The sequence below is a fragment of the Pleurodeles waltl genome, chromosome 11 (assembly GCF_031143425.1).
Source record: "Pleurodeles waltl isolate 20211129_DDA chromosome 11, aPleWal1.hap1.20221129, whole genome shotgun sequence".
In the NCBI taxonomy this organism is placed as follows: domain Eukaryota; kingdom Metazoa; phylum Chordata; class Amphibia; order Caudata; family Salamandridae; genus Pleurodeles; species Pleurodeles waltl.
In genome coordinates, this window is record NC_090450.1 from 91,414,339 (window position 1) to 91,438,231 (window position 23,893).

At 43.9% G+C, this 23,893-nt stretch overlaps 1 protein-coding gene across 7 annotated transcripts in view; it reads left to right on the forward strand.

The window, feature by feature from the left end:
• Positions 1-23,893, forward strand: part of ATP13A3 (ATPase 13A3) — a 429,788-nt gene that overhangs the window by 216,617 nt on the left and 189,278 nt on the right. For all 7 annotated transcript variants that reach the window (XM_069213169.1, XM_069213167.1, XM_069213166.1 and 4 more), the window contains 2 exons: positions 804-926; positions 1,040-1,119. In XM_069213169.1, the coding sequence (XP_069069270.1) occupies positions 804-926; positions 1,040-1,119 (203 nt within the window). The remainder of the gene's footprint in view (positions 1-803; positions 927-1,039; positions 1,120-23,893) is intronic.

Below are 23,893 nucleotides of genomic sequence, written 5' to 3' on the forward strand. Positions count from 1 at the left end.
GAAAATCAAGGGGCCATATTTATAATAAATTGTCATAGGGCAGTGCTGCAAGCCTTTTTGCTGCAATGCCCTACGTCAATTCGAAAGGGCAGGAATGCACCATATTTACAAGATATGGTGCATTCCTGTCCTTTCAGCCAGCGCTGGCACACAATTTGCTGCCTAGCGCCAACGCAGACACCTGTGTTGTCTTTCCTTCACAAAAACAATCCACTGAGGATTTTTCCTCTTTGTATGTGTGCTACAAAATTAAACACACATGAAGAGAGGAAAAGACAAATAGAAATAAATATATTTCTCCTTGTTACGCCTCCACTGGGGAGGCGTACAGTTTTGACACATTCTCAGGTTTACAGATCCTTGTAAATGTGGGAATGCGTCAGAACCCATGGGTGTTGCCTGGGAAAACCCACTGTAATGCCCATGGAATGCTCCCTTTGACGTAGTGTAAGGCAACACAGCGACTTGTGCTGTGTGGCCTTACACCATACCTACGAGGCTTGAAAAGCCATGCAAAGTGGCTTTCCGTGGCCTCCTTGATATGAGTCTGCATTCTGTGCTGTCAGGGTATTATAAAAATGATGCAGCGCAGAGAGCTTTTAAATAAGCCCCCAGGTCTATTGTGATGCAAGAGGTGGGGTAATTATCTAAGGATTGATACCTACATATTTATATAGATATAATGTTTTTTAAAGATAGAGTACTTTTGTGTTTACTGATCAATTAGTAATGGGAATGACATCAGTGATTATTGTAAAAGGAGTAATCTTTCCATTACAATTTTGTGTGTGTCCACAATATAGGATATCCCCATTAAATTGGTCAGCGACAGCCTAGAGGATCAACGAATGACTGATTACCATTTTGCAATGAATGGCAAGTCATTTGCTGTGATTATGGAACATTTTCAAGACCTTGTGCCAAAGGTAGCTATCCCACATTTTCCTTTTTTTCTTTAAATAAAGGTGAAACGTTATATTTCTGTTGAAATTTACGTTGTGAAGTTAATCTTCCATAAATGTACGTTTTATTTCTCCAGCTGGTGTTGCATGGCACTGTGTTTGCTCGTATGTCCCCTGATCAAAAAACTCAGCTTGTTGAGGCTTTACAAAATGTTGAGTGAGTATCTGTAATTTTGTATATTATATAAATGTATATGGATCTATAAATAAATGCTGTGTCTCTTTGTGGTCTGTGTCTGCATTAAAGTTGTAAGGCTGCTGCAATGTGTAGTTTGTGACAAAAGTGAATTTTCTGAAATATGTCCATGTCCTCAAGCTTATACTAATCTTACATCTGAAAAAGACATTGCTGGCTTTTATTTTAAGGTCTACATTTGTTATTTTTGATGCGTCTTAAATTGCTAACTCCAGTATACTTTTAACCACAGATTCCTCTCCTTCACTTACTTCATAATATTCCGAGGTGCCAGACTGGATCTGGAAGATTTCAACAGATGTGCTCCCGTGTGCCAGTATGTGGCACCATTAAGCTCTAAATTGACTTTGTTCCACCCCAGAAGGGAGGATGGAGCTGCATATAAATGCCACCAATGCATGTTACTTCGTACACAGATCCTGAGCCCCATCCTAAATTGTACATTTCCCTTGAGTTTTTTCCTTGCAAAATTCTTTTTTTTCCAGTGTGCAAGAGATCTAACTTCCCTCCTAAAACTACAGGGTATAAGCAATGTATGTACTGTTGCAAACAAATGTCTGTGACACATCCCATGAAGTGTCTCTGTTGTCCTGGTTTGTCACATGACTACAACTCCTGTGAGGAGTGTGCTTCCATGAACGAAAGCTGTACTTTGGCAAACACTGAAAGAAATCTCTGCAGTTCCGCTCCTGCTTGAAGTCAAGTGTGTGGACCCTGTCCTACTTTTGGGGCTGTTCTTGTAACAGGTTCTCATCATGGTCCACGTAGAAGCACTAGAATGCCAAGCAGGATTCGGCCCAGTCCTGCTACTCAACGTGAGAAGTCACAGGCACATCAGGGTGTCTTGCGGTCCTCTCCTGGCCCCTGCTGATGAGCCGATCCCACAGCTGTTCCTGATGCGCCATGGTTTCCCGGTCCATCTGTGAAATTGCAACAGATGGAAGCCTTTTGAGAGATCCTGTTGGGAATTTTTGGCACTCGTCCGGCTCCTTCTGCCACCCCTTCAGGCTTCAAGAATTTATTAAGGCCTCCAGTCAGGATATAGATGTTGGGTCTACCCTTGGTGCTTCCTGCGGCTCCTGAACCTCCTCTGGTTCTTCTCCAGCACTTTAGCTGACTTCCAATCCCGCACTAAAATCTACACTGGTCCCTTTATCGACGCCTGTGCCAGAAGAAGATCTCATTCCTATAGTCTTAATATGACTGTGATCTGAATTCTTCTCAGCTTAACCAAGGCTTTGTCCCTAAGCTGGAACTATACAGCCTAGTTCAGTCCAAATCATACAGAACCATGCCTTTATCTTGAAGCCGTACAACAGCACTACAGCAACCTTTTGGTTTGGACTCTTATCAGAGCCAATCTGCCTTTAGTGATGACAATGGAGATGAGGAGGCTTATTTTCTCCAACACTATTATGATGACCATTTCTTTATGGAATTGTAAGTGTCCATAGGGCTAGACACTTCCCAGGACCATGGGTTGTGCTACCCTCCCCCCACATGCACACACCTGGACCTCCAACAGAGGAGAGTGCCTCTGTTGTCATGGTAGTGAAACATGCAATGGAGATACTGGATTTATAATCTGCCAAGTAAGGAATTTGTACATACAAAAATTTTGCAACCAGAACAAACTTCATCAGAACGCTTACTTAATGAAGCCATGCCCGACACTCTTTCGGGCACCTGGTCCAACCCCAGTTCCTGACCACCAGTGAACAGGCAGGTTAACAGACACCATAAACCCGCACCAGGCAAACCTGATTTTTTTTTTTTTTTTTGACCCAGCATCCTGCACCAGAACGTTTGCTGGTTCAGGCTCACACCAATGAGTGAGCCTAATTCTTTCCCTACAACTCCACCTTGCAGAGTGTCAAAATGATTTGAGGCATTCAGGAAGCAGATGTTGTCCTCGGTCAGTCTAGGACTCCGGTCAGTCAGTGTCGGCTGTTTGCAGAAACAATATACCCGAACCAGGCCTTACAGGTTGACTAGCTCTTTCCGGGAGTCCCCAAGTAATTTTGGGCCAGCGTGGCTCAAATCATCCTAGATGCTGCAAAGTACATTATACAGTCTGGGCTGGACACCACCGGCTGCTTTAACAGAGCAGTGTCGCTTCTGTAGCAATCTTGAATGAAATCCATGTGCCTCTCCTGGAAGATACAAGCCTCTTTAATGGACATGCTGCTTGATGGGTCTCCTCTTAGTTGAGAAGGCTGTTTCAGCTGTGGAATGCTTTAAAGAAATCCTCGTCACACTGCCTTCCTTAGACCTTCCCACCCCTATGAGCCAGTACCCTCAACAGTGCTTCCCCTTTCAGGGTATTCCAAAGGATTGGCATACCAGTAATTCTGAGACCTGCTGCCTCCACTACAGGCCCCACCAGTCCTTTAAAAGTAAGTGGAGGGGATTAAGCAGGCATCACACAGGCCATCGGGTACAACACACTATTAGCCCTATGTGAAATCAGACTTTGAACTACTTTAGTTTCCCCTCAGTGGCACATAACCACCCTGTGGGAGGCAGCATCAGGCATTTCCCACATGGGCGGGAAAAAATAACATCTGACACAGAGTTTCAGCATGGCTATGACCTAAAATTACTTTTAGACCTGCTGCACCTACCGCCTACTTCATAGCTTCTTCCAGAGCAGCATCTCTCCATCTTGCTCCAGGAAGTGCAGGCTCTATTGGCCAAAGGAACCATAGAGAGGCTCAGCACTTTAAGTAGGGAGTAGCCGATGTTTCCTCCTGATGAAGAGGGACAGATCTCTGTCATCTTAACACTTTCCTGTAGAAGAGCATATTAACATTTTTCACACTGGCCTATGTTGTGTCTGCTCTTAGATGTAGGTTACTGGATTGCGACTTTGGACCTGCAGTATGCCTTCTTTCATGTGGCAGTCTCAGACGCTGCTTGCAATTTAAAGGTGGACTGGAGCATTTTCAATTTGCTGTGCTCCTCTTTGGCCTCACCATTGCCCCTCAGATGTTGACGGAAGTGATGGTGGTGGTCGCAGCCAATCTTCAGAGGTTCGGATTTCCAGTTTTTCCCCTACAATTTTGGTTTGTTGCGGAAGGGATGCTCATCACAGACAGCCATGAACAATCTCTGGATAATGTCAAGCCTCAAAGTTCTGAAATCACACCTGAATCCTTGTGCGAGACTCCCTTTTATTGGAGCCATCCTGGATATGGTGAAGGTTTGGGCCTTCCCTCCACCACTTTCAGGCTACGATCCCAAAATTTCTGCCTTGGGCCTAGATCTCGGGAGTCACTGTGAGGCTTCTTGGCTTCTTTGCATCCTGCTTGTCAACTAAGCCAGGTGGTATTGTAACACGGTTTCTAAATCCGTCTAGCACCTGGGAAATCTGATGGCTACTATTCATGTTTCTTCAAAGACTACAAAAGACCTGCAGTAGCGGCTGAACCACAGTTCAACCAGCAGCAGACCCCTCACCCAATCAAGAGTTGACCTTGATGGCGCATGCATCTCAGCTGGGATGGTGAGATGTTACATTGTAGACATGAAGACCACTGGTCTGTGGAAGAGACCATCATTCTATTGGAGTTACAGGCCATCCACCTAGAGCAGAAAACCTGCCTACCAACCATCAAAGGGAGGCTGGTTCAGATTCTCACACCCCCAAGTGGTACTGCAAGAAAGAGGTTGGGGTTTTATGTGGGATGCACTTCGACTGTAGAGCTGGCTAGAGCATTTCCCTTATCGTGAGCAACTTGGTGTGATCTTTAAATTAAAGTTCAGATCAGCACAGCTGACGGCGCACAGCAGGTCACGAATGACAGTTAGACCCCAAGGTCATCTTCCATTAATGGGGAGAACCTTGGGTAGACATTATCTCCATCATCAAGAATGCACAATGTTGAAACTTTTATGCTTTGGAGATTCAACTAAAGCGCACCCTCTGAGACACATTCCAGTTAGCGTGGAGCATGGATTTGTTTTAACCAGGTTTAGGCTAGATTTTTCCCATCACTTGGTGAGTTTTCTAATCATAAATGATGGGTCGAGGCCTATAGCCAACAGCCCGTGTGACATGACTACTGAGCCAAGTACTTTCCATACAATTCTATTTTGTTCATTGTATAATTCACCAAGAAAGATATTTCGGCTGCCATTATTGAGATCCATTGACTTGATACAATGTCGACCAGCTTTTGTGTTCTTACCATCTTTGCCAACCATATACATTTGTAACATCAGGTCTAAAGTTTTATGGGCTATTCTAAGATACAGGAAATTAATACATTTTACTAATGACTGAGAAGTATATTCTATATCTGTAGCCATTTGTGACCTGTTGGGTGATTTTAATCATTTTATTACTGTCTTATTTTTGTGTTTTTTATAATTTTATTCTGAACAGAATATATTTTTTTTTAAATATTTCTAGAATAGTTTTTAACTACAAAACCCTGTATTTTACAGTTTTAAATTGTTCTATCGCCATGTATTCTACCTGAGTCTTAATGCTTTTTTATTTAATGTTTGGTTTGTGGTTAATGTATTGCTTTTGTTTTATGTACGTATTCTTTTATGACAACGTCTGTCGAATAAAGCTTATTTGATTTGAATGGAGCACTGGTCTCCTGTATGCCTTTACAATCCCGCCTCTCCTGCCCCCAGTTCTTAAGAAGACTAGGAACGATCTGGCTATGTTATCCTAGTGACTCTGGATTGGGCTGGGTGAGTGTGGTACCTGAAACGTCTGTGCGTCAGCATCTGTCCTCCTAATGGTTTACTTCTTCAAAACGGCCTTGTGTCACAGCAGCAGGGCAGGGTCCTGCACCCAAACATCTCCAATTTGCACCTCCTTGCTTGGAGATCGAGCGGCACCAGTTTGTCTGCATTACATCTTCCTTCCAAAGTTGTGGAAGTCATCCTAGCTGCCAGGCATCCTTCTACGAAGCCTATCTATGCCGGGCACTGGGACAAGTTTGCAGTTAGGTGCGGCACCCGCATTACTGATCTATTGCAGGCCAAACTGTCCTATTAATTTTAACTCTGGTCCAGCAAGGTCTTGCATGGGGCACAATTAAAGGTTATCCTCCAACCTTTTTACGTGTACCAGACTAGCCGTTTGTGTGCAAATCGCCAATTTTGGTGAGATTTCTAAAAGGTGTGACTTCTTTATTTCCTGCAAAGCTGCCCACTGCTTTTCCTGACACTGAAGACTGTGTTTGTGTCTCAGTGACTTTGCATCGTCGCATGAGCAAGGTTCAGGCTCTCAGTGCAGCCACCTCACACCACTTTATGCCAGAAAAAGTGGTGCTTAAGGACCAGTTCTGAGCGCTGCTTACATATGGCAATCTGTTACTGTCACAGTGCTCTTTGTGCCACCTCTCCCTTCCAAAGAGAAGGACAGCCCCCATCTGCTGTACCCCAAAAGAGCTGTAAGCTATTTACATCTATTGCACCAAAGACTATCGGATGGACTACCAAATCTTTGTTGGGTTCTCGGAGTCAAAAAAAGATAACACATTGCAGAAGAGGACTCTTTCAAAATGGATGGTCTTCTTAATGAAAATCTGCTATGCACTGAAGGCTAATTCCATCAGGGTGCTATCACTCTGCTGGCATGCGGCATGCCTGGCTTTGACATCTGTCAGGCTGCAAAGTGAGAGACAGTACACACAATCACAAAGTACTTCTGCCTTGACAGCCATGTCTGATGGAAAGGGCATTTTGCCTGTTGGGTCCTGCATGACTCTTGATGTGAGCCATTCCACGGACCCATGAGCATAGGAGATACTAATTTGGTATCTGTTCTAAAGGTGAGGAATCTAGAGTTAGAAGTATCCATCAGAAGAGCAATTTACTTACCTTCTGTAATGCTCTTTATTGAAGATAATCTCTCTAATCGCAAATTCCTCACTGACCTCCCGCATCCTTGTTCTGTTAAATGATCTGTCTTTTTCCCATTTAAAACGGTCTCAATTAGGAATCTGAACATTAGTGCCTCTGATTATGGTTGGGTTTCAAGTCCAAAGTTGCAGAGAGTCGAGAGAAAAACTGTTGTTGACAAGCAGACGTGGCCCTTAAATGGGTCTCTTTCCTCCCTTCTGGGTCGGAACAGAGTCAACGCAGAGCTACACAATACCACCTTAGAGGCACATAGGAGCATTGGTGTTTTAAATCTTCCATATCTAGTCATGCGCTTTGAAACATTGTAAAGCAACTAAACATGAGTAATGTGCTGTTGAATAGAGTACCCACCCGAAAGCGAGTTACTGAAGGTAAGTAACTTATTCTTCATGGCAGTTAGCCATAGCCTGAATTATATTTGATGATGTAGTCAGCTTCTACTAATTAGATAACTAGCGCAGTCAGTTCTAATAGTTTATAACCACTGTGATTACTCTTCAAGATTGTTGCAACAGGTCTTGTACTTGTTTCCATTCATTACTTCTGGTCCTGCCACACCAGTGTTTGTTCCATCTAATGGTCTTCTTGGGTTATTCTTTCCACTTTTGGGGGATTTTTGTTTGCACTTCCCAGAATTTCTTCTTGTTTGCTCAGATATCTTTGCAGCTGGTGCTGCTGTAGATCACAAACTCTGCACCCTCTAGCCATTTAGTTTTGGACTTCAAATGTTAAAAGGTGTTTTTCTTTGAAGAAGTGGTTTCTGTTTCGAGTTGACTCATGCCCTTCCCTGGAATCCACAGTGCATCAGGGCACAAATTCCTCCTCAGAGTGTTTTATTTCTTTACTCCAGTGTTGGAACTTTCGTAGATTCACATACTTGACTCATTCCCTGTCGTCGAGATGGGAGTCCCCAGTACCTTTATTAAGTAATGTTAAAATAGGCCCAAACCTAAAGACCCTAGGTCCATCAGTTTAGCATTCTATCAGAGTAATTTTGAAAAAGTGCTAAAGCTGAGAATCCGCCAGACATGCAACACCACCCTTTACAACATTCCTGAGCGAACCTCCAATCCCTCAGATTTTCTACTGCATGTCATGCTAGGGAGTCTCCACTGAGCTCTGCTCATCTGTTCTGTTTTTTGGATATTGTAGAACAGTTTGCTTCTTTTACTCTGTGTTCCAATGGTCTTGTCTTTAGTAAATCCATCTACACCTTCTCAGAAGACTGTCATCATGTCTGGCAAGGTAAAGAAGAGTTTATTCAGTTCCTCTAAAACTTGTGGTAAAAAGAGATCACATTCTGAGGACCCACACAAGAATTGCCTCTACCTGGATCATTCGGCAAGGGAATGTAAGGTATGTTGTACCTTTTCTGCCAAAACTCTGAAGGACAGAGATGGCAGGCTGTTAATTTGGCTGCAAAAACCTCAATCTAGGAATAAGCCACTATCTGGTTCTGGTAGTGAGGACTTCTCTTCCAGAAGAGCACAAAAGGGAGCGAGATCTACTCCTGTAAGATCTTCCTCAGAACAGCCTAAAAAGGCCTATAAAAAGGCCACCTCAGGGTCTTACAAAGGCTGAGGCCTTCTTTATCTCCACACAGATCCAGCCCTCACTCATCTAAGGAGACAAAAGAGTGTAATAAAAGTGCTGAAAGGGATACAAAATCCTCTTTGGAGCCTCCTACATCACCTATTAAGGTATCACATACCATCAAGAAGCCTTCAGCGGCTCTACCCGTCGACAGGCCATCTATGAGGACTCCATCGTCGACAACAACTTCATATTCAATGACAGCGACAATGACTTCCCCCACCATCGACGGGAGTGTTGAGGGCCTCCACACCATCAACAAGGACATCATCGTCAACAAGGACCTACACATCTCCATCGTCGACAAAGCTGATGCTGACTGTGGCTTCCAAATCTGCCTCTTTTCAAACAACGACATCGGTAGCGTCAACCACTAAGCCATCGACAACAAAGATCTCTTCTCTGTCGTCAACAGCCACTCCACCGATGACGAATGCAACTCTAACATTACCTCTGGCAGTTCCACATGCTACACCCTCAATGACCTTGTCTTCAGCTCCGTCAACGAGTGAAAAAAGGCTTAAAAGACCAGAAATGGTGACATTAACGACGGAACACACCAAGCAAAGTGACTCCATTGATACCAGTTCACCTGCTGGATGGAGACAACGTTTGGAACGGTGCATAGTCCCTCGCAATTGAATGTAAAATGTCAGGATGGTGGAAGAAGGTTACTATGATCCACAAGATTTTATCTCTCAGGGGTAGCCATGCCACGAAGGAATGATGTATATGCCAAGCTCCCTAATTTCGGGCTTACAAGTTCAGCTGGCAGAATATAGAAAAAGATTCCCTCCCACTGGAGAAGCTGCACCTCAGCCATCTACGCCTGTATGAGCGCCAGTGCCTCAGCCATATACGCCTGTAAAATCGCCTGCGCCTCAAGTAGCCCCCCCACTCCAGAAGCCTACATCCTTACCTTTGACAACTATTCTTACACAAACTACAGCCCTGCTGCAGGACACTGACACATCAGAAGAAGAGCATGAGGAAGGTGAGCTACAAGATGATCACACGGAATGGGATGATTTTGCCCTCCAAACTCCATCATCTCCTTCACTAATGAAAGGGGACTTGCCTCCAGAGGACCTTGGAGGCGTTCCCAATATGCTTGAAAGAGCTGCCAAAAGATTCGCACTTCCAATGCATCCAAGCAAATAGATTGCTTTTTATATGATTTCAAAGAGCCATTCCAAAAGACCGTACGTTCCATACCTATGGTTAGTCATACATGGGAAGAAGGGTTGAAGGTCATGAAGAACCCAGGAAGTGTCACAGCATTACTCCCATACCTTGATACAAAAATATAAAGGGCCAGAAGATGCCCCACCCTGCTTAACTGGCCACCCACATCCAGATTTAGTGATAGTGCAAGTGGCCCAAAGGTGGTCCAAGATCCCCTCCACAACAATCTCGGCACCTCCAGACAAGGAAGGGAGATGGTTAGATAACATTCGCAAGCGATTTTCCTCAATGTTAAGTCTAACTGTAAGAATGGCTAATTCCCTGGCAGTCTTAGGTAGATACAATTGGCAACTATGGGCTGACATCGCCCCATATTTCGACCAACTACAAGATGATGCCAAGCCAGAAGCAAGGAAAGTCTAGCAGGAGGGAGAGCACACACCTGCAGAGATTATCAACTGCACAGTGGACATTATCACCGCCGCATTTCGTCAGCTGGGAGGGGCTGCGGTGCTCAGGAGACAAGGCTGGCTAAAAGCCATGTCTTTTCGGTCAGGAGGTGCAAAATAAGATCCTAGACCTTCCTTGTGATGGACAAGCCCTATTTGGGAAACATGTTGACAAAGCTCTTCAAGCAATTAAGACAGATAAGTAGACAGCCAAATTGCTGGGGACACTACAATTCACTAAGTCTTTCTTTCGTGGTACCAGAGGAGGTGGAGGCCTTCAGATAGAGGAGGCTATCAACAATACTGATACCCCTCATACACGTCCTCCTCCAACAATTTTGTCAACAATATGCTCAAAGGCAACCTCCAAAGCGGCATATACTATACCTGCCTCTAGGGGGCGCACAGCTCACCAAGGAAAGGACTCAGCTCGCCGACCGTGATCTCTCCGGTGCTCTGGCTACCCCCTTCTCTTCAAACTAGGGGGCAAGATCTCTTTATTCCTCCAGCTATGGCAATCCATAATATCATACCAATGGGTCTTGGGCCTGGTACAGTTCGGATTACCACTAGACTTTGTTCAGATGCCACCTCGCAGTCCGCCTTGCAAACCTTTTCCCAAATATCCCCATCAACTCAGACTGTAGGTCCATGAAATGCTTCTCAAGGGACCAATGGAGAAAGTTCCCTCCCTTCTCAGTGGAGGAAACAATTCTTCTCCGGATTCTTCTTCAGTCGCAAAGAATGGAAAGAATGGAGACCCATCCTCAATCTCAGAGACTTAAACACCTATCTGAAGAAACAGTCATTCCGCATGATAACTCTACAGGACATCCTCCTCCGTTTAAACCATTGAGACTACCTGTCCACCCTAGATTTGAAGGACATAAATTTTGACACCCCAATCCACCCTTCCTATAGACAGATCCTAACATTCACTGTAGCCAGCAGCCACTACTAGTTTTGAGTTCTGCCATCCAGACTAAAATCAGCTCCTAGGATATTTACAAAGTACCTGACACCTGTGGCCGCATTTTTGAGAAGACAGACACCAAGTATTCCCATACTTGGACGACTGGCTTGTCAAAGCGAAGTCCTTCTCAGCAGCAGACAAGTCAACAAGGAAGTGCATTACCCTGCTCAACGACTTCGGCCTGACCATCATTTCTGCAAGACCTACAGATCAGCTGCAAATGTCCAGCACCTGTTCGGGGACTACATATGAACCTCCTAGAGCTAAAAGCAGTTCATCAACCATTCCTTCCCAGGATTACCAACTCAAAGATGTTAATAAGAATGGACCATACCACCACAATGAATTATCCGAAAAAGCAAGGGGGTACAAGATCCCTTCTCCTCTCCAGAGAAGCACAGGAGATTTTAGCAGTGGGCCATAAAACATGGGATGCTTCTACATAAGGAAGATGTCCCAGGGAAACAAAACAAAATAGCGGATTAAAATCAGTCTGCCATGAATGGGAACTGGGACAGTTGACAGTCGATCACATATTTTCTCAATGGGCAACACCAAATCTCGACCTCTTCGTCAGCCCGTCAAACTTCAAATGCAGATACTTTGCAGGCTGGATATCATGGGGAAATGCGTTTTCGATGGCATGGTACAGAACCTTTGCCTGTACTTTTCCGCCCATTGCCCTGATTCCAAGGGTTCTCATCAAGATGAAAATTGAACTCTACACGCTGATCTTAATAGCCGTAACCTGGTCTACACAGCACTGGTTCACAGAGCTTCTCCTGTTCTCAGTGAAGCCACACATCCCACTGAAGGTATTACCACATCGCCTGACCATGGACAAAGGGCAAGTCTCACACCTGAATCCGGAAATCCCCACACTTATCAGCATGGCTCCTGAGCACAAGTTTGTACATCTAGACATCCCTTGAGAATGCAGAGATTTACTTTCAAGGGCCAGAGCAGCCAGCATTAATACAACTCACTCATGTAAGTGGAGGAGATTCTGTCTATGGTGTCCACAACAACAGATACATCCTATATTGTCTTCACCAGATCAAATATTGCCAAACCTGTTGCAGCTAGCACATTCGGGCCTAGCTCATGGAAGCATCAGGGTTAATCTAGCCGCTTCTTTAAGACGCTCATATAATTCGCCCTCTTTGAGGTCCTCCAGACTCCTCAAGAAATTTCTAAAGGGCTTATTTAGAGTCTTTCCACCTTTCAGGCCTCCGCCTCTTTATGACATCTTAGCGTAGTCCTTCAAAAACCCTGCAACGCCAGTAGAGAGGGCTCTTCATTTGTTAGATGTAAAAAGGTGTATAAAGTTCTACCTGGACAAGACCAAATCCTTCCGTAACACTAGCCAATTGTTTGTGGCTTACAGTACACCTAAAAAGGGCCAACCTCTTTCCAGATAAAGCATTGCAAGATGGATTTCAGCAGCAATTTGCTTTTTCCACCAAGCAGTGGGCAAACCGATACAAACTCCTGTTCGTGCTCACTCCGCCAGAGTGATATCAACATGCACTGCACTGTTTGCAGGAGTACCGCTCCAGGACATTGTAGGGCAGCAACCTGGAAGAACTGCCACACATTCACACAGCATTACTGCCTTGTTGCTACTCCTCAAGGGGACATAGTTGTGGTCCAGGTGGTCCTAAGACTTCTTTTCTGTTGCAGGTGAGCTATCTCTACCATCCCACGGTTAGTTCTGCACATTGCTTATCCTAAAAGGTGTCTAAAAGGAAATGTTGATATACTGTATAGTTTCTAGTTACAGAGCTAAGCAGCTGTGTTTTTGAGTTACTTTATGGATGTAGTTTTACTTAAAGTTCTTGCTCATACTCTTTGACTCACCCTGCTAATAATACAGTGTGCATCATTACTGCTTACTACTCTGATTCAAGTATGTGAATCTATGAAAGTTCCAATACTGGAGTAAGTAAATAAAGTTACCTGCAACTATAGTTCTCCAGTATTGGAATCTTTCATAGATTCACATGCGACCCACCCACCTCACCGGAGAAGCTCACTGTTACCTCTCTCACTTACTTATTATGTGTATGCACTAGTGCTCTGAAATGCTTCTTTAAAGGGATGTTGTAAAGGGTGGTGTTGCCTGATTGGTGGATTATCAGCTTTAGTCCTTTTTTCAAAATGACTGATAGAGTACTAAACTTATGGGCCAAGGGCCTTGAGGTTTGGGCCTTTTTTAACAGTACTTTATAAAGGTACCAGGGACTACCATCTCCACTACAGGGAATGACTCAAGCATGCGATTCTATGAAAGATTCCAATACCAGAGAACTATAGTTACAGGTAAGTAACTTATTTTATTTTTCGCCATTTGGTTCAAATGTATTTTGAGTGTTGTATTACATAGCTGTGTATCGTGAATTTTTCACACTAGAGATTTAGAAAACAGAGGAATTTTACAGCATTATCAGGATGCATGTGAAGATCCTTGATGCAGTTTGTATGAGAATTAGGTTTTGGTTGGAGGATATGGCAGGCACTTCATGTAAATTCTGCCATACTTCCAATAAGTTTCAATGGTCCGACCATCAGCCTCTGTCAAAGCGTTTGTTTGCAAAAAGACAATTCAGTGCCTAACAGTCAGGAGATGGGTGCACCAAGACTGTACTGAATACCCTTCCAGCGATATTACTAAAACATTGAATGTTTTGAGTAATCTGACAACTAAGCCGACCTTTTCCATAGTCCAAAAGCTCAGCAGGAATAGAGCTCAAAGCTTATGTCTTCTGAAGCCGCCGACTCTCAAGAAAAATAAAATTAAATACCCCCAAGAAAGCTTGCAATTAGGATTAAGACCATAGCTGAGATTTCAGCTGACATATGCAGTATTCGTCGAATTGCATCCCATCTTGTCTTGAGAGGAAACTGTCCCCAAACTGAGAGAGGACTGTCCCTCCTGGGATAGGCCTTGTAGGGAGCCTCAGCATGGTGTTATGGCATGGCCTCAAGCATAAAGCCATGCCTTCGCCAAGGTACCTCCTAAAAGGAGGATGAGCAGTCTGACATCATCCGTGGTCAGCACTGCTTACATAGGCCTCAGCAGTAACACAGTGACGTTTTGTAAACCATGCTGCCAGACATAAGGCAAAGCACCATCTAAATTAACCCAAAGGCAGGGCACGTTGTTGACTTTTCTACTCACGCCTCTCAGCTGCTGCATAAAAAATGCAGGTTCACCTGTGGGGATCCACTTCCAAAGTAATCAGGGCTATCCCTATCCCATAGTAAAGGGAGGATGACACATGCAGTGCAAGCACTCCGGGTTTCACAGAGGTCTACTTACTTGGACTCTGACCTTTACAAAGCTGCTTCCCCCGCAAAAGACATGGCCATCAGAAAACCAGGAAGAGCCCTGGCATGACTATAGAAAAGCTGTGTCTATCCATTCCTGGAGCTTTACCACATTAAGGTTGTTTTGCCTGATGCCTTGTTTGTACACAATTATAATTAAGGGTCCACAAGAGAAGGAAGTGCCAATGCACATTGATCAGCAGGAGGATACTTTTGTCCTAGAAACACTTTCAAAGACGGAAAGTAGTAACTAATACTTTGCCATGCACAAAACCATAACTACGTGCTGGGTGGACAATTTTAAAGCCTTGTGAAAATCGGGGTAGTTACTCCATGGAGGGATAATAATTGTAAACTTGCACACCAGGATCCATTGTTCCATTGAGAATACTTTCCCCCAGACTGGTTATTGATGCATATGTCTAGGGAAAATAGCACTCGTGCATGTCCGAGGAGGATGTCACCCACTGATCCCAAAAGTAGAAAAATGACACTATAGAAAACCAAGTTAGTATGGGGAGCAGTGGCGCAGTGTCTGCCAGCCCCAGGGCCCTGTTAGTGTGCTACCACAGGCATCCGTGGTAGCAGCGAGGGAACGGTGGCATCACCTTCCCATCACACACAGCAGCTGTGCAAGAGGTAAACGTTATATCTAACACAAGTACCGCATATTCCTCGGACTTAACAGACAATCTACAGACCGCTAAATTCCAATAGCCTCTGGCACTCTTTCCTAGCTCAAATAATTGATTCTGTCCAGAGCTTCAACAGCTTTTCAAAAGACTATCATTTGTTGGTGAGCAACTTTTTGAACCTCCGGTCCAAAAGATGCGGGAAGAGATTAAAATAAGAAAAGGATATAGACCTGACAAAGGACAGAGTTGTTATTCAATACTTAAAAGAAACGTCAGCTACGACGGTCACAACAGCACCTGGCATCAGTGACCATTTCTCTGCCACAGCAGTCATTTCGGGCAGAAAGTGCTTTTATCATTTTCTTGTCTCTGTAATCAACTGCGGCCTATTGAAGTCTCCATAATCTTCCCCACAACGCAAAGTGCGGCATACACACAGAAAATGATAGATGTACACAAAATCTTGTACTAGTACGATTTGTCAGAGGGGGAAATGAACAGGAAAACTCTTGCCTACTTAAAGTAATCTGTGAGATTCCATGTCATTTTATATCTGTCTACAAGCTTTAGCATAGTATAACAACACCACATAGGTAAAGGTCTATTGGCTTCAAGATATGGTTTTTACTCTAAATTAAGGCCTACCGCTTTGAAAATTCTCATAATAAAAAACATTAGTCCTGTGGCCTCCAATAACTTTTTCCAATTAACCAATTTATACTATAGCCTTTATCACTGGCCTACTCAGACATTACTGTATTCTGCAAAAGCATTCCCACAAATCAGCTATCAGTATACTGTAGTAAAATTACAAATGTGTACAAATTTACAGTTGGCAAGAACATGATACACCCCTTCCTAAAATGGCATAAGAAGGATTTTTAGTCTAGCCCTGTGGTTTGTCACAGCAGCATTCAATACCTAATGCTTGCCTACTATGGAACTCGGAGATTCTCTGTAACAAAATACCTCTCTACAAGCTGTAATACTTTGTAATGACAATCCACCCATTTGCTTTTCACAATAAGTCATGCATACTTCTTTTGTCGTAATGTTTCATAATAAACAGATCAGGAATATAACCTTGATGAATGGCTTGTCTCCATAGCCAGCTCAGTTCTGCTGTTCTTAGCATAAGGTTTCCCACAGGGCAAGAAGTTTACCATTTTCAGCGAATGAATGCTACTTCTGCCCAATGAAAATCTGTTCTCAAGGAACCCACATTTGGATGGAGCCAAAGCCCCTCTCTGTTGTGATTCTTCAAGTTGTTTTCCGTTGCGCCCATAAGGCTAATACCGTTACGTTGTCCAGCCAGATCTAAAAATGCCACAGTATGAATATATTTTATGAAAGACAATTTTGCTGTAAGTTTTACAGTATTAAGGTACCTCAACAACTGTTAGTGATAATTAGTAGGGAATGCTGCCTTTTAAAGCACAGTAAGTCAGGAATATTAGACATTTTCTGGAAACCTGTGTCAAGTGGTGTTTTGAAAGCACCTTAGTCTCTAAAATTAAAGTAAACTGAGTAAAACACAAATTCCTCTCTCTATGCGCGGGGTAGTGTGTTCTGAGTCATGGCACCTTTTGGGAAATGTTTGGCAAATGATGGGTTTTTAGACACATTTTACTAACAAATATTTATAGTAAATGGGTGTGTTTAAAGGTAGTTCTAAACACATTGGCACATGGTTATGTTTGCGCAGGTATTATGCGTTAAGTGGCTTGGCCCACTGTTGTCCACACTGTACTAATTGAACATGGCTCCTGCGGGAGGGACAGCGGTGGAACTGTCAACAGGATAGATGGCCAAGGTGCATTTGGTCTTGGGCACTCAGGCACAGCTCAGCGAGTGAGTGTTACAGTGGGCCCTACCCCCCGCCTCCCCCCAGTCACAGGAGCAAGAAATGTCCAGACACTGACCCAGTCATTATTATAGACCCTTGGACCCCGAGCCTAACTTATGCCGGTGGTTGCAGCTGCTGTGCACTGGCGCTAGTCTTTGGAGACCCAAACCAATTTTTCACAATCACTCTTTGACAAGACCAACCGGAAGAAAAGGAGAGAAAAAAGCAGGGACGCGATCAAAGGGAGATATCGAGTGTAAAACAGAACCTTCAGGAGTAAGAAAAAGACAAAGTGTGGGGTGTTGGAAGGGAAGAGGCATGGGATGGAATCAAAAGTAGGCAGCCTTTGGTATTCAGCAACCCAGCTTTCAGTAGCACAGGCGACTGCCTCCTAAGTGAACCATTGCTCTTAATTTTGTTTATATTTTTGTTTATTTTATAAAGCACATTTTAGACCACAAGTCACTGACTGGTAGATGGCAGTGTTGCATTTGGATCAGTGTTGTTCGTGTGTCCCTTTGTTACTGTCCCAAAGCCATATCTCACGGTCTGTTTCATTGTTCCAGTGTCCTAATGTCAGTGTGCCCTTGTCCGTTTTACTGTCTCAGTGTCCATCTCTCGATGTATCTGTGGTTGTGTCTCGGTGGCAGAGCGGCACTCGATGGCAATGCTGGTGCCCCAGTGCCTTTATCTCAGTCCCTTTGTTTCTGTGTCATTATATCCATACAGATACTCTTGTGGTGGTATCCCTCTGTCAGAGCACCCTCCCTCACTTAGTATTTATCTGCAAGTGTTGAGTCCTAGAGTCTGTTACCATCCCTGGCATTTCCCTGTGTCAGTGTCGTGGCTCTAATGCCATTGACATTATGCTGTGTGTCTTCGAGCCATGTCACATTCTAGTATTGGCGTCAGTACCTCTGTGTCATAGTATCTCTGTTTCAGACTCACAATGCTGATATAATTGTGTCAGTGTCTCATTATTAGTGTTCATGTGCTTGTCGCTGTTCCTGGGTCATTGACCCCAGGTAAGTGTTAGTGCATAGTTGGTCAGTGTACCTATATTCCCACTGTCAGTGTTTTAAGTATCAGTGCCGTTTATCTAGGCCCCCACCAACCAGTGTTCAATTTCAATGCCCCTAAGTCCCCATCTAGTGGCCCCAGTGCTGTTGGTCCCCGTGTATGTTCGACTGTGTTAATAACTCAAACACAGAAGCTAACATAGGGACAGTGAGATTCTAACATTGGCTCATGGACAGAGTCCTCTTGTCACAGTGTCAAATGTCTGTGTACCCAGACATGGACATAGTCACTCTTGCGGTAACTGTGTCAGACATTAATGCCTGTGTCCCTTTGCCAGGGTATTGCATTTATATACCACTTACTACCCCTGATGAGGCATTGCCTTGCTTTATGCTGGACAGCATGGTGATTTGGGGAAGGGTCTTATTGTTTATTATTGGTTACTGGGACTAGCCTTGTGCACTCAAACCATTCAAAGCATTTACTCTGTTTTCTCTGTGGTAGATCACATGAATAGGAGTTAGGCATTCTCGTTAGTGAGGGGGAGGGGATGTGAGTTCATGCGGGCGGTTTGAGGGATTCATAGTGGAGCTTGAGGAGATTGGGTATTGTTAGGATGGAGGGGTATGACCTGTAAAGAAGGAGGGGTTGTGATCGTTGAAATAAATTGTGGGCAATTTCGAGATTTAAGAAAATCTGCATGTGACTTAGAGTAGGCTGCAAACAGAGAGAGGAGACATGCAGAGGATGGAAGTGAAGGGGAGGGCCATTAAAAAGGAAAGTGGTAGATGCACAATTTAAATCTGTAATTAAAAGTTTATTTTTCAAACAGGATGTTAGGAATATAGAGGATATTTTCCAATCGACTCAGAGTTTGAGGATACAGGACTGTAGAAAGAAGCAGTTTAACTTACACGTGAAATAGTGCTATATAAGGTACTAGAATCAGTCAAACATTCCCCTCCTGGGCTGCCACTAAATCCGTGCACTACAAGGTCAGCTAATCATCTCAGCGGTTGGAGGTGTAAATAGATTTCTGATTGCATAAATAGGGAAATATCAACATTTTTAGGCTATGGTCAAAGAAAACAGAAAGCCCAGTCAGTGCCTTTGGGTTGTTATTCCTGTACCTTTATTTTTCCGGGTGTTGTGCCAAGTGCTGTTATCTTAGTATCAGTGTCCTAGTGCTCCCCATGCCACTGCCTCTGACCGTTCCAGTGTAACTGTATCCCAGCCAATAACCCCATGTCGGTGTTAGGTGTTGGGACACTAGCACATGACTATTTTTCCCCAGTGGCAGTTTCCCTCTGTCGCTGTGTGATTGCTGGTGCTATGTCCTGGTCAGTTTTATTGTTAGTGTCCCTATCCCCATGTCTGTGATGGTGCTCCTCTGTCAGTGTTGTGTTCCTGTCTGGGATTATTTCCTACTGTCATTATTATTAGCTTAGCATTGATTTTATTTTGTCCTAGCATGCCCCGTGTCAGTGTCACAGAGGAATCAGCCTGTTCCAGTGTCCCAGCATTGCACGGTGTCCCCCACGTAACTTTTATAGTGACAACGTTCCCTGATCAGTATCGGTGTCCCTGTTTCAGTCTCGCCTGTGTCCCGACGTCAGTGTTTATTTCCATGTGAGCGTGTCCCAGTGTCAGTGTTGGTGACCCATGTTAATTTTCTAGGGTCATTATAAATCCGTCAAGAGGCCGGGCAGTGGGGAATTCCTGTAGACCGAGCAATACATTTCATATCATATGCAGTTGATATGAATCTATATCTAAATGACCTCAGTATCAGACTAGAAGGGGTAGCTCAGTTATTGTCCTCGTTCGGGAAGCTTTCCAGTCTTCATATAAAAGCAGATAAGTCATGTGCCTTCTCCTTTGCTAACAACTGCAAGGAACCATTCACTCCTGTTTGGAACACAAACATACAGATGGCACCATAAACATTTTGCTATCAAGGCATTCAAATCTATTGTGAGGCACAGGACCTGGAGGAGGGTAACCTCATGCACACAATCAACTTACTCAAATCTCAAGTGGGTTCTGGGTCACACTGCCTCTGTCTGCAGGGAGCCATCTGGCTGTGGCAAAAATGGTTATGGTACTGTGCTTATTGTACCACTTCGTGAACCTGCCTATCATAGTACCTGTAGGGGTATACAGGTTGCTAAACACACTACTGGTTGAGCTCACCTGGCATAGTGGGCGCAGAAGGTTGAGTCTAAATAAACTTCACTTGCCAACAGACAGAGGAGGCATGGGGGCCCAGTCTTTTAAAAGCCTATTGTATAGCCGGACAACTACAATAGTTATCCTACAGGCTGGCTTGGCATAACCTTCTAGAAATAGGTCATGCGGTGTAACAGATCAGCCGGTGTCGGCTCCACAGACTGGTGTGTCCAGGTACCACCTTACCCCAAATAAGTTTACTCCTGTTGCTCATAGCCTTAGCCCACTGGAAGACAGCTGTGAGATACACTGCTTCCCTGGCACCCTATGCACCGCATATCACATTTAGTGGTCTCCACACATCTTCAGGCACACTGACAGCGCAAAGGAATCGTGGGAATAAGACTAAGTGCGGACAGTGAGTTCACTGTTTGCCGATGGCACACCAATATTACATACCGATTCTGTGCACAATCATGAGATGACAGAAACACAGTTTTTAGGGTTGAGCGCCAAGCACTCTGTCCCTAGTGTAATCTCTCTATGGGCTTTTAACCACGCTCATCAGTTTGGTAGGTTCGTGGACTTTCCTTTTACAATTCACTTCATTTCATTAGTGAAAGGCATGCATACGTCATGCCTTTCCGGTGCTTAGCCCTCCTGGAGCGCACTAGCCAACTACTGAAAACATACGAGGCTCCATGTTTTCCGTATGGTTTCTAGACTACTTCTTCTCTTTATTTTGCAGGCAGCGCGATCTCGCTGGGCAGTAATTGAGCGCTTTGCATGACATTGACCGTGTTACTTGGTTAATTGCACTTTTGCCGGTTACATGGCAAATTGCACTTTTGCCGATACTTTTCACTGGAAGAAAACTTCTGTTTCCTTTTGTGTGTCTCTGTCGTGCTTCATGATGGCCGTGGGCTCGCTTATGTGAAACTGTTTTACTTTTTAGTTTATGTGGCAAGAAAAGTCCGGTTAGGAGTTTAAAATGCGAATAGCTCTAATTCGAGCAAACGCGAGACCTGTTGCATTGCAAATGCTTGTTTAACGAATGCCATCATTCTTCTGCACACAGTGAACTCACTGGCACAGGGCACCTGGTGGGAGGGAATCCACAACACATAAGCTACTTCAAGCACTACGTACCATGGGACACGGCACACACCTAATCTGCTAGCTTCTTCGAAGACTCTGTGCACAAATCATGATCCCCCTCACTTCCTTAAAATCCAAATGGGAAACAGATCTACCCCGGGACATATCAGATAAAGAATGGAACCCTTTATTGGAATATTCCAAGAAGATCTTGCGTAACTAGAGAGTTAAATCTATCCAATTCTCCATACTACATGGAGCATATATTACACCACATTGATGTAACAAAATGTTCCCCACTACTTCCCACAACGTGCTCTGTGTCATACTTTGGATTCAGACCTAAAGCACGGGTTATGGACATGTCTTCCCCAATCTGCCTACTGGAAGGGTGTTTCGGCAGTACTATTGGAACTGACACTCCTGGACCACTTGCATACACCAGAGCACTGTACTTTAGGATTACATCCCCCGCCCAAAAGCCCCTATCCACCACTACCTTTCCCTATTTGTGGCAACGCATACAATAACATTACCCCTTCATACACTTTTCGAAAATGACAGGGCCCAGCCCCCTCAATGGGTTTTGTAGCAACATTGGCAACACTATCAGCTCTTCCTCCAAAATGCACATAGTGGCTCATAAATTCTCACACACACAGCTACCCATGTATAGTTTTACCAATAGGTGACAAAGTCTAGTTAGTAATACTTCATCATAATGTATATGATGTCATAACTTACAGGCAGTGTGCAACAAATATGTTGCATATCACTAAAAGGCAATAATTTGTCTTAAACAATGTTCTGGGGTCATTATATCAGTGTGAACACACACTCGTAGGTGTTTGTGCCCCTGTGTCATTGTTCTCGGGTCACCGCCTCCTCAGTCAGTATACACATCAGCACACTAGTGTTGCGTCCCCCAGATAGTAACCCTGTGTTGTCACTTTTTTTGTTTACTAATGTGCCACTGTTGAAGTGAGAGTATGTTTGTGTTATCTTTGTGTTGTGTGTCCCTTGTGCCCCAGTGTAACTGCCCAAGGCCACTGTCCCAGCATTAACATTTTGTATCCCATGTCAGCTTTCCAATTTTGCTCATTACATGTCAGCATTAGTGCTCCTCTTTGAGTGTTCTAGCACCAGTGCTGGTACTTGTGTTAGTTTCATGACAATGCCCTCTTGCCTATGCCCATGCCTCAGTGACTCATTTTTAGTGCCCTAATGCTAGTGATCCTTTGCCTCTGCCCCCATGTCAGTGTCACTATATCAGTGTTGGTGTCCTTGCTTCATTGTTGGTGTCCTTTCTTTATTGTTGGTGCCCTTCGTCTATGTCCTTGTCACTCTGGGTCCCACTGTCTCAGATTGGTAGAAGTAGGTTAAAGGTAACTGTATTGGGCAATAAAGCTACTACGCACAGTACACTTCACAACAATAAGGAGTAGAAAAAGCACTTTGGGATGAGTTCTGAAGAGGGGCAGGAATTCTGTTCTCTAAAAGAGATTCAGGGACCTGTGTTTTAGGATGTCGAAGTTGGGATATGGGGAAGCATTGGCAAAGCTGATCGGTCTGGCTTTAAAATGCTAGTACATAAATACATATGTGCTGCAGTAAATAGGTAGCTTATAAGGACTGGTTTCTGCAAAGAATAAAGATAAGGAATTGAAAGCGCAACTGTGTGATGTTTCAGGATACTTTTCAGTTGTAAAATAGTTAGTGATGCACTCCAGTGTAAGCACTTTACAGACGGTAGAAAGGTACACTAAACAGATGATAGCATTTGGTGAGAGAATAATCCTCTTTGTGGAGCTAAAGCCCACTCTGTTTAGTTTAAAGAATTGGTAACAATAGGTTGTACAGACACCAGTGCTGTCAACCAGACTCAAAAAATCGTGAAGTAATGTTTTTGTTAGCGAGAAACCACTTCAAAATAAAGAGAGATGACAGGTAAAGTATGCATGTTGGTAATTCATAAATTACAGTGACTCGTTTAGCATTATGATTCTCCCCTGCATCACCCTAAGTTTGGAAGATGCCATGCAGGTTCAGTTTCACTAATCATTTAAAAATTAAAGAAATGTTTTGAAGTTTGTTTCATAATGCAGAGTATTTCGTTTTAGCTAGCATGTTGAAACTATTCTGAGATGAAGATTGTTAACTTAGGCTAAGCTTTTGTTTTGAAAGCAAACTCTTAACCTACCAGCCCTGCCTTCAGCTAAGCGACCAAGTATTAATAAGGGTGTGCCGGGCCCTGCCAGGTTCACATTTTGTGGCAATGCTGAATTGTCACTAGCAAATAGGGCTAGGAGGAGCTAGTCTTAATTGTGCCCAGGGTTCAGCACAAATAACAGTGGTGGAACAATGAAAATCTATTAGTAGGCAGATTATTTCTTTACCCTTCCAAATCGAGGCAACACAAGGTAGTGCAAATTCAATTGGACCGCTTAACCACCATGTGTTAGATATGGAAACATTTTGGCACCATGTGCCACTCTTGTCAGAGAACACTCGTGTGGTGTTAAGCTGTTCACCATCCGATATATTTGTTAGT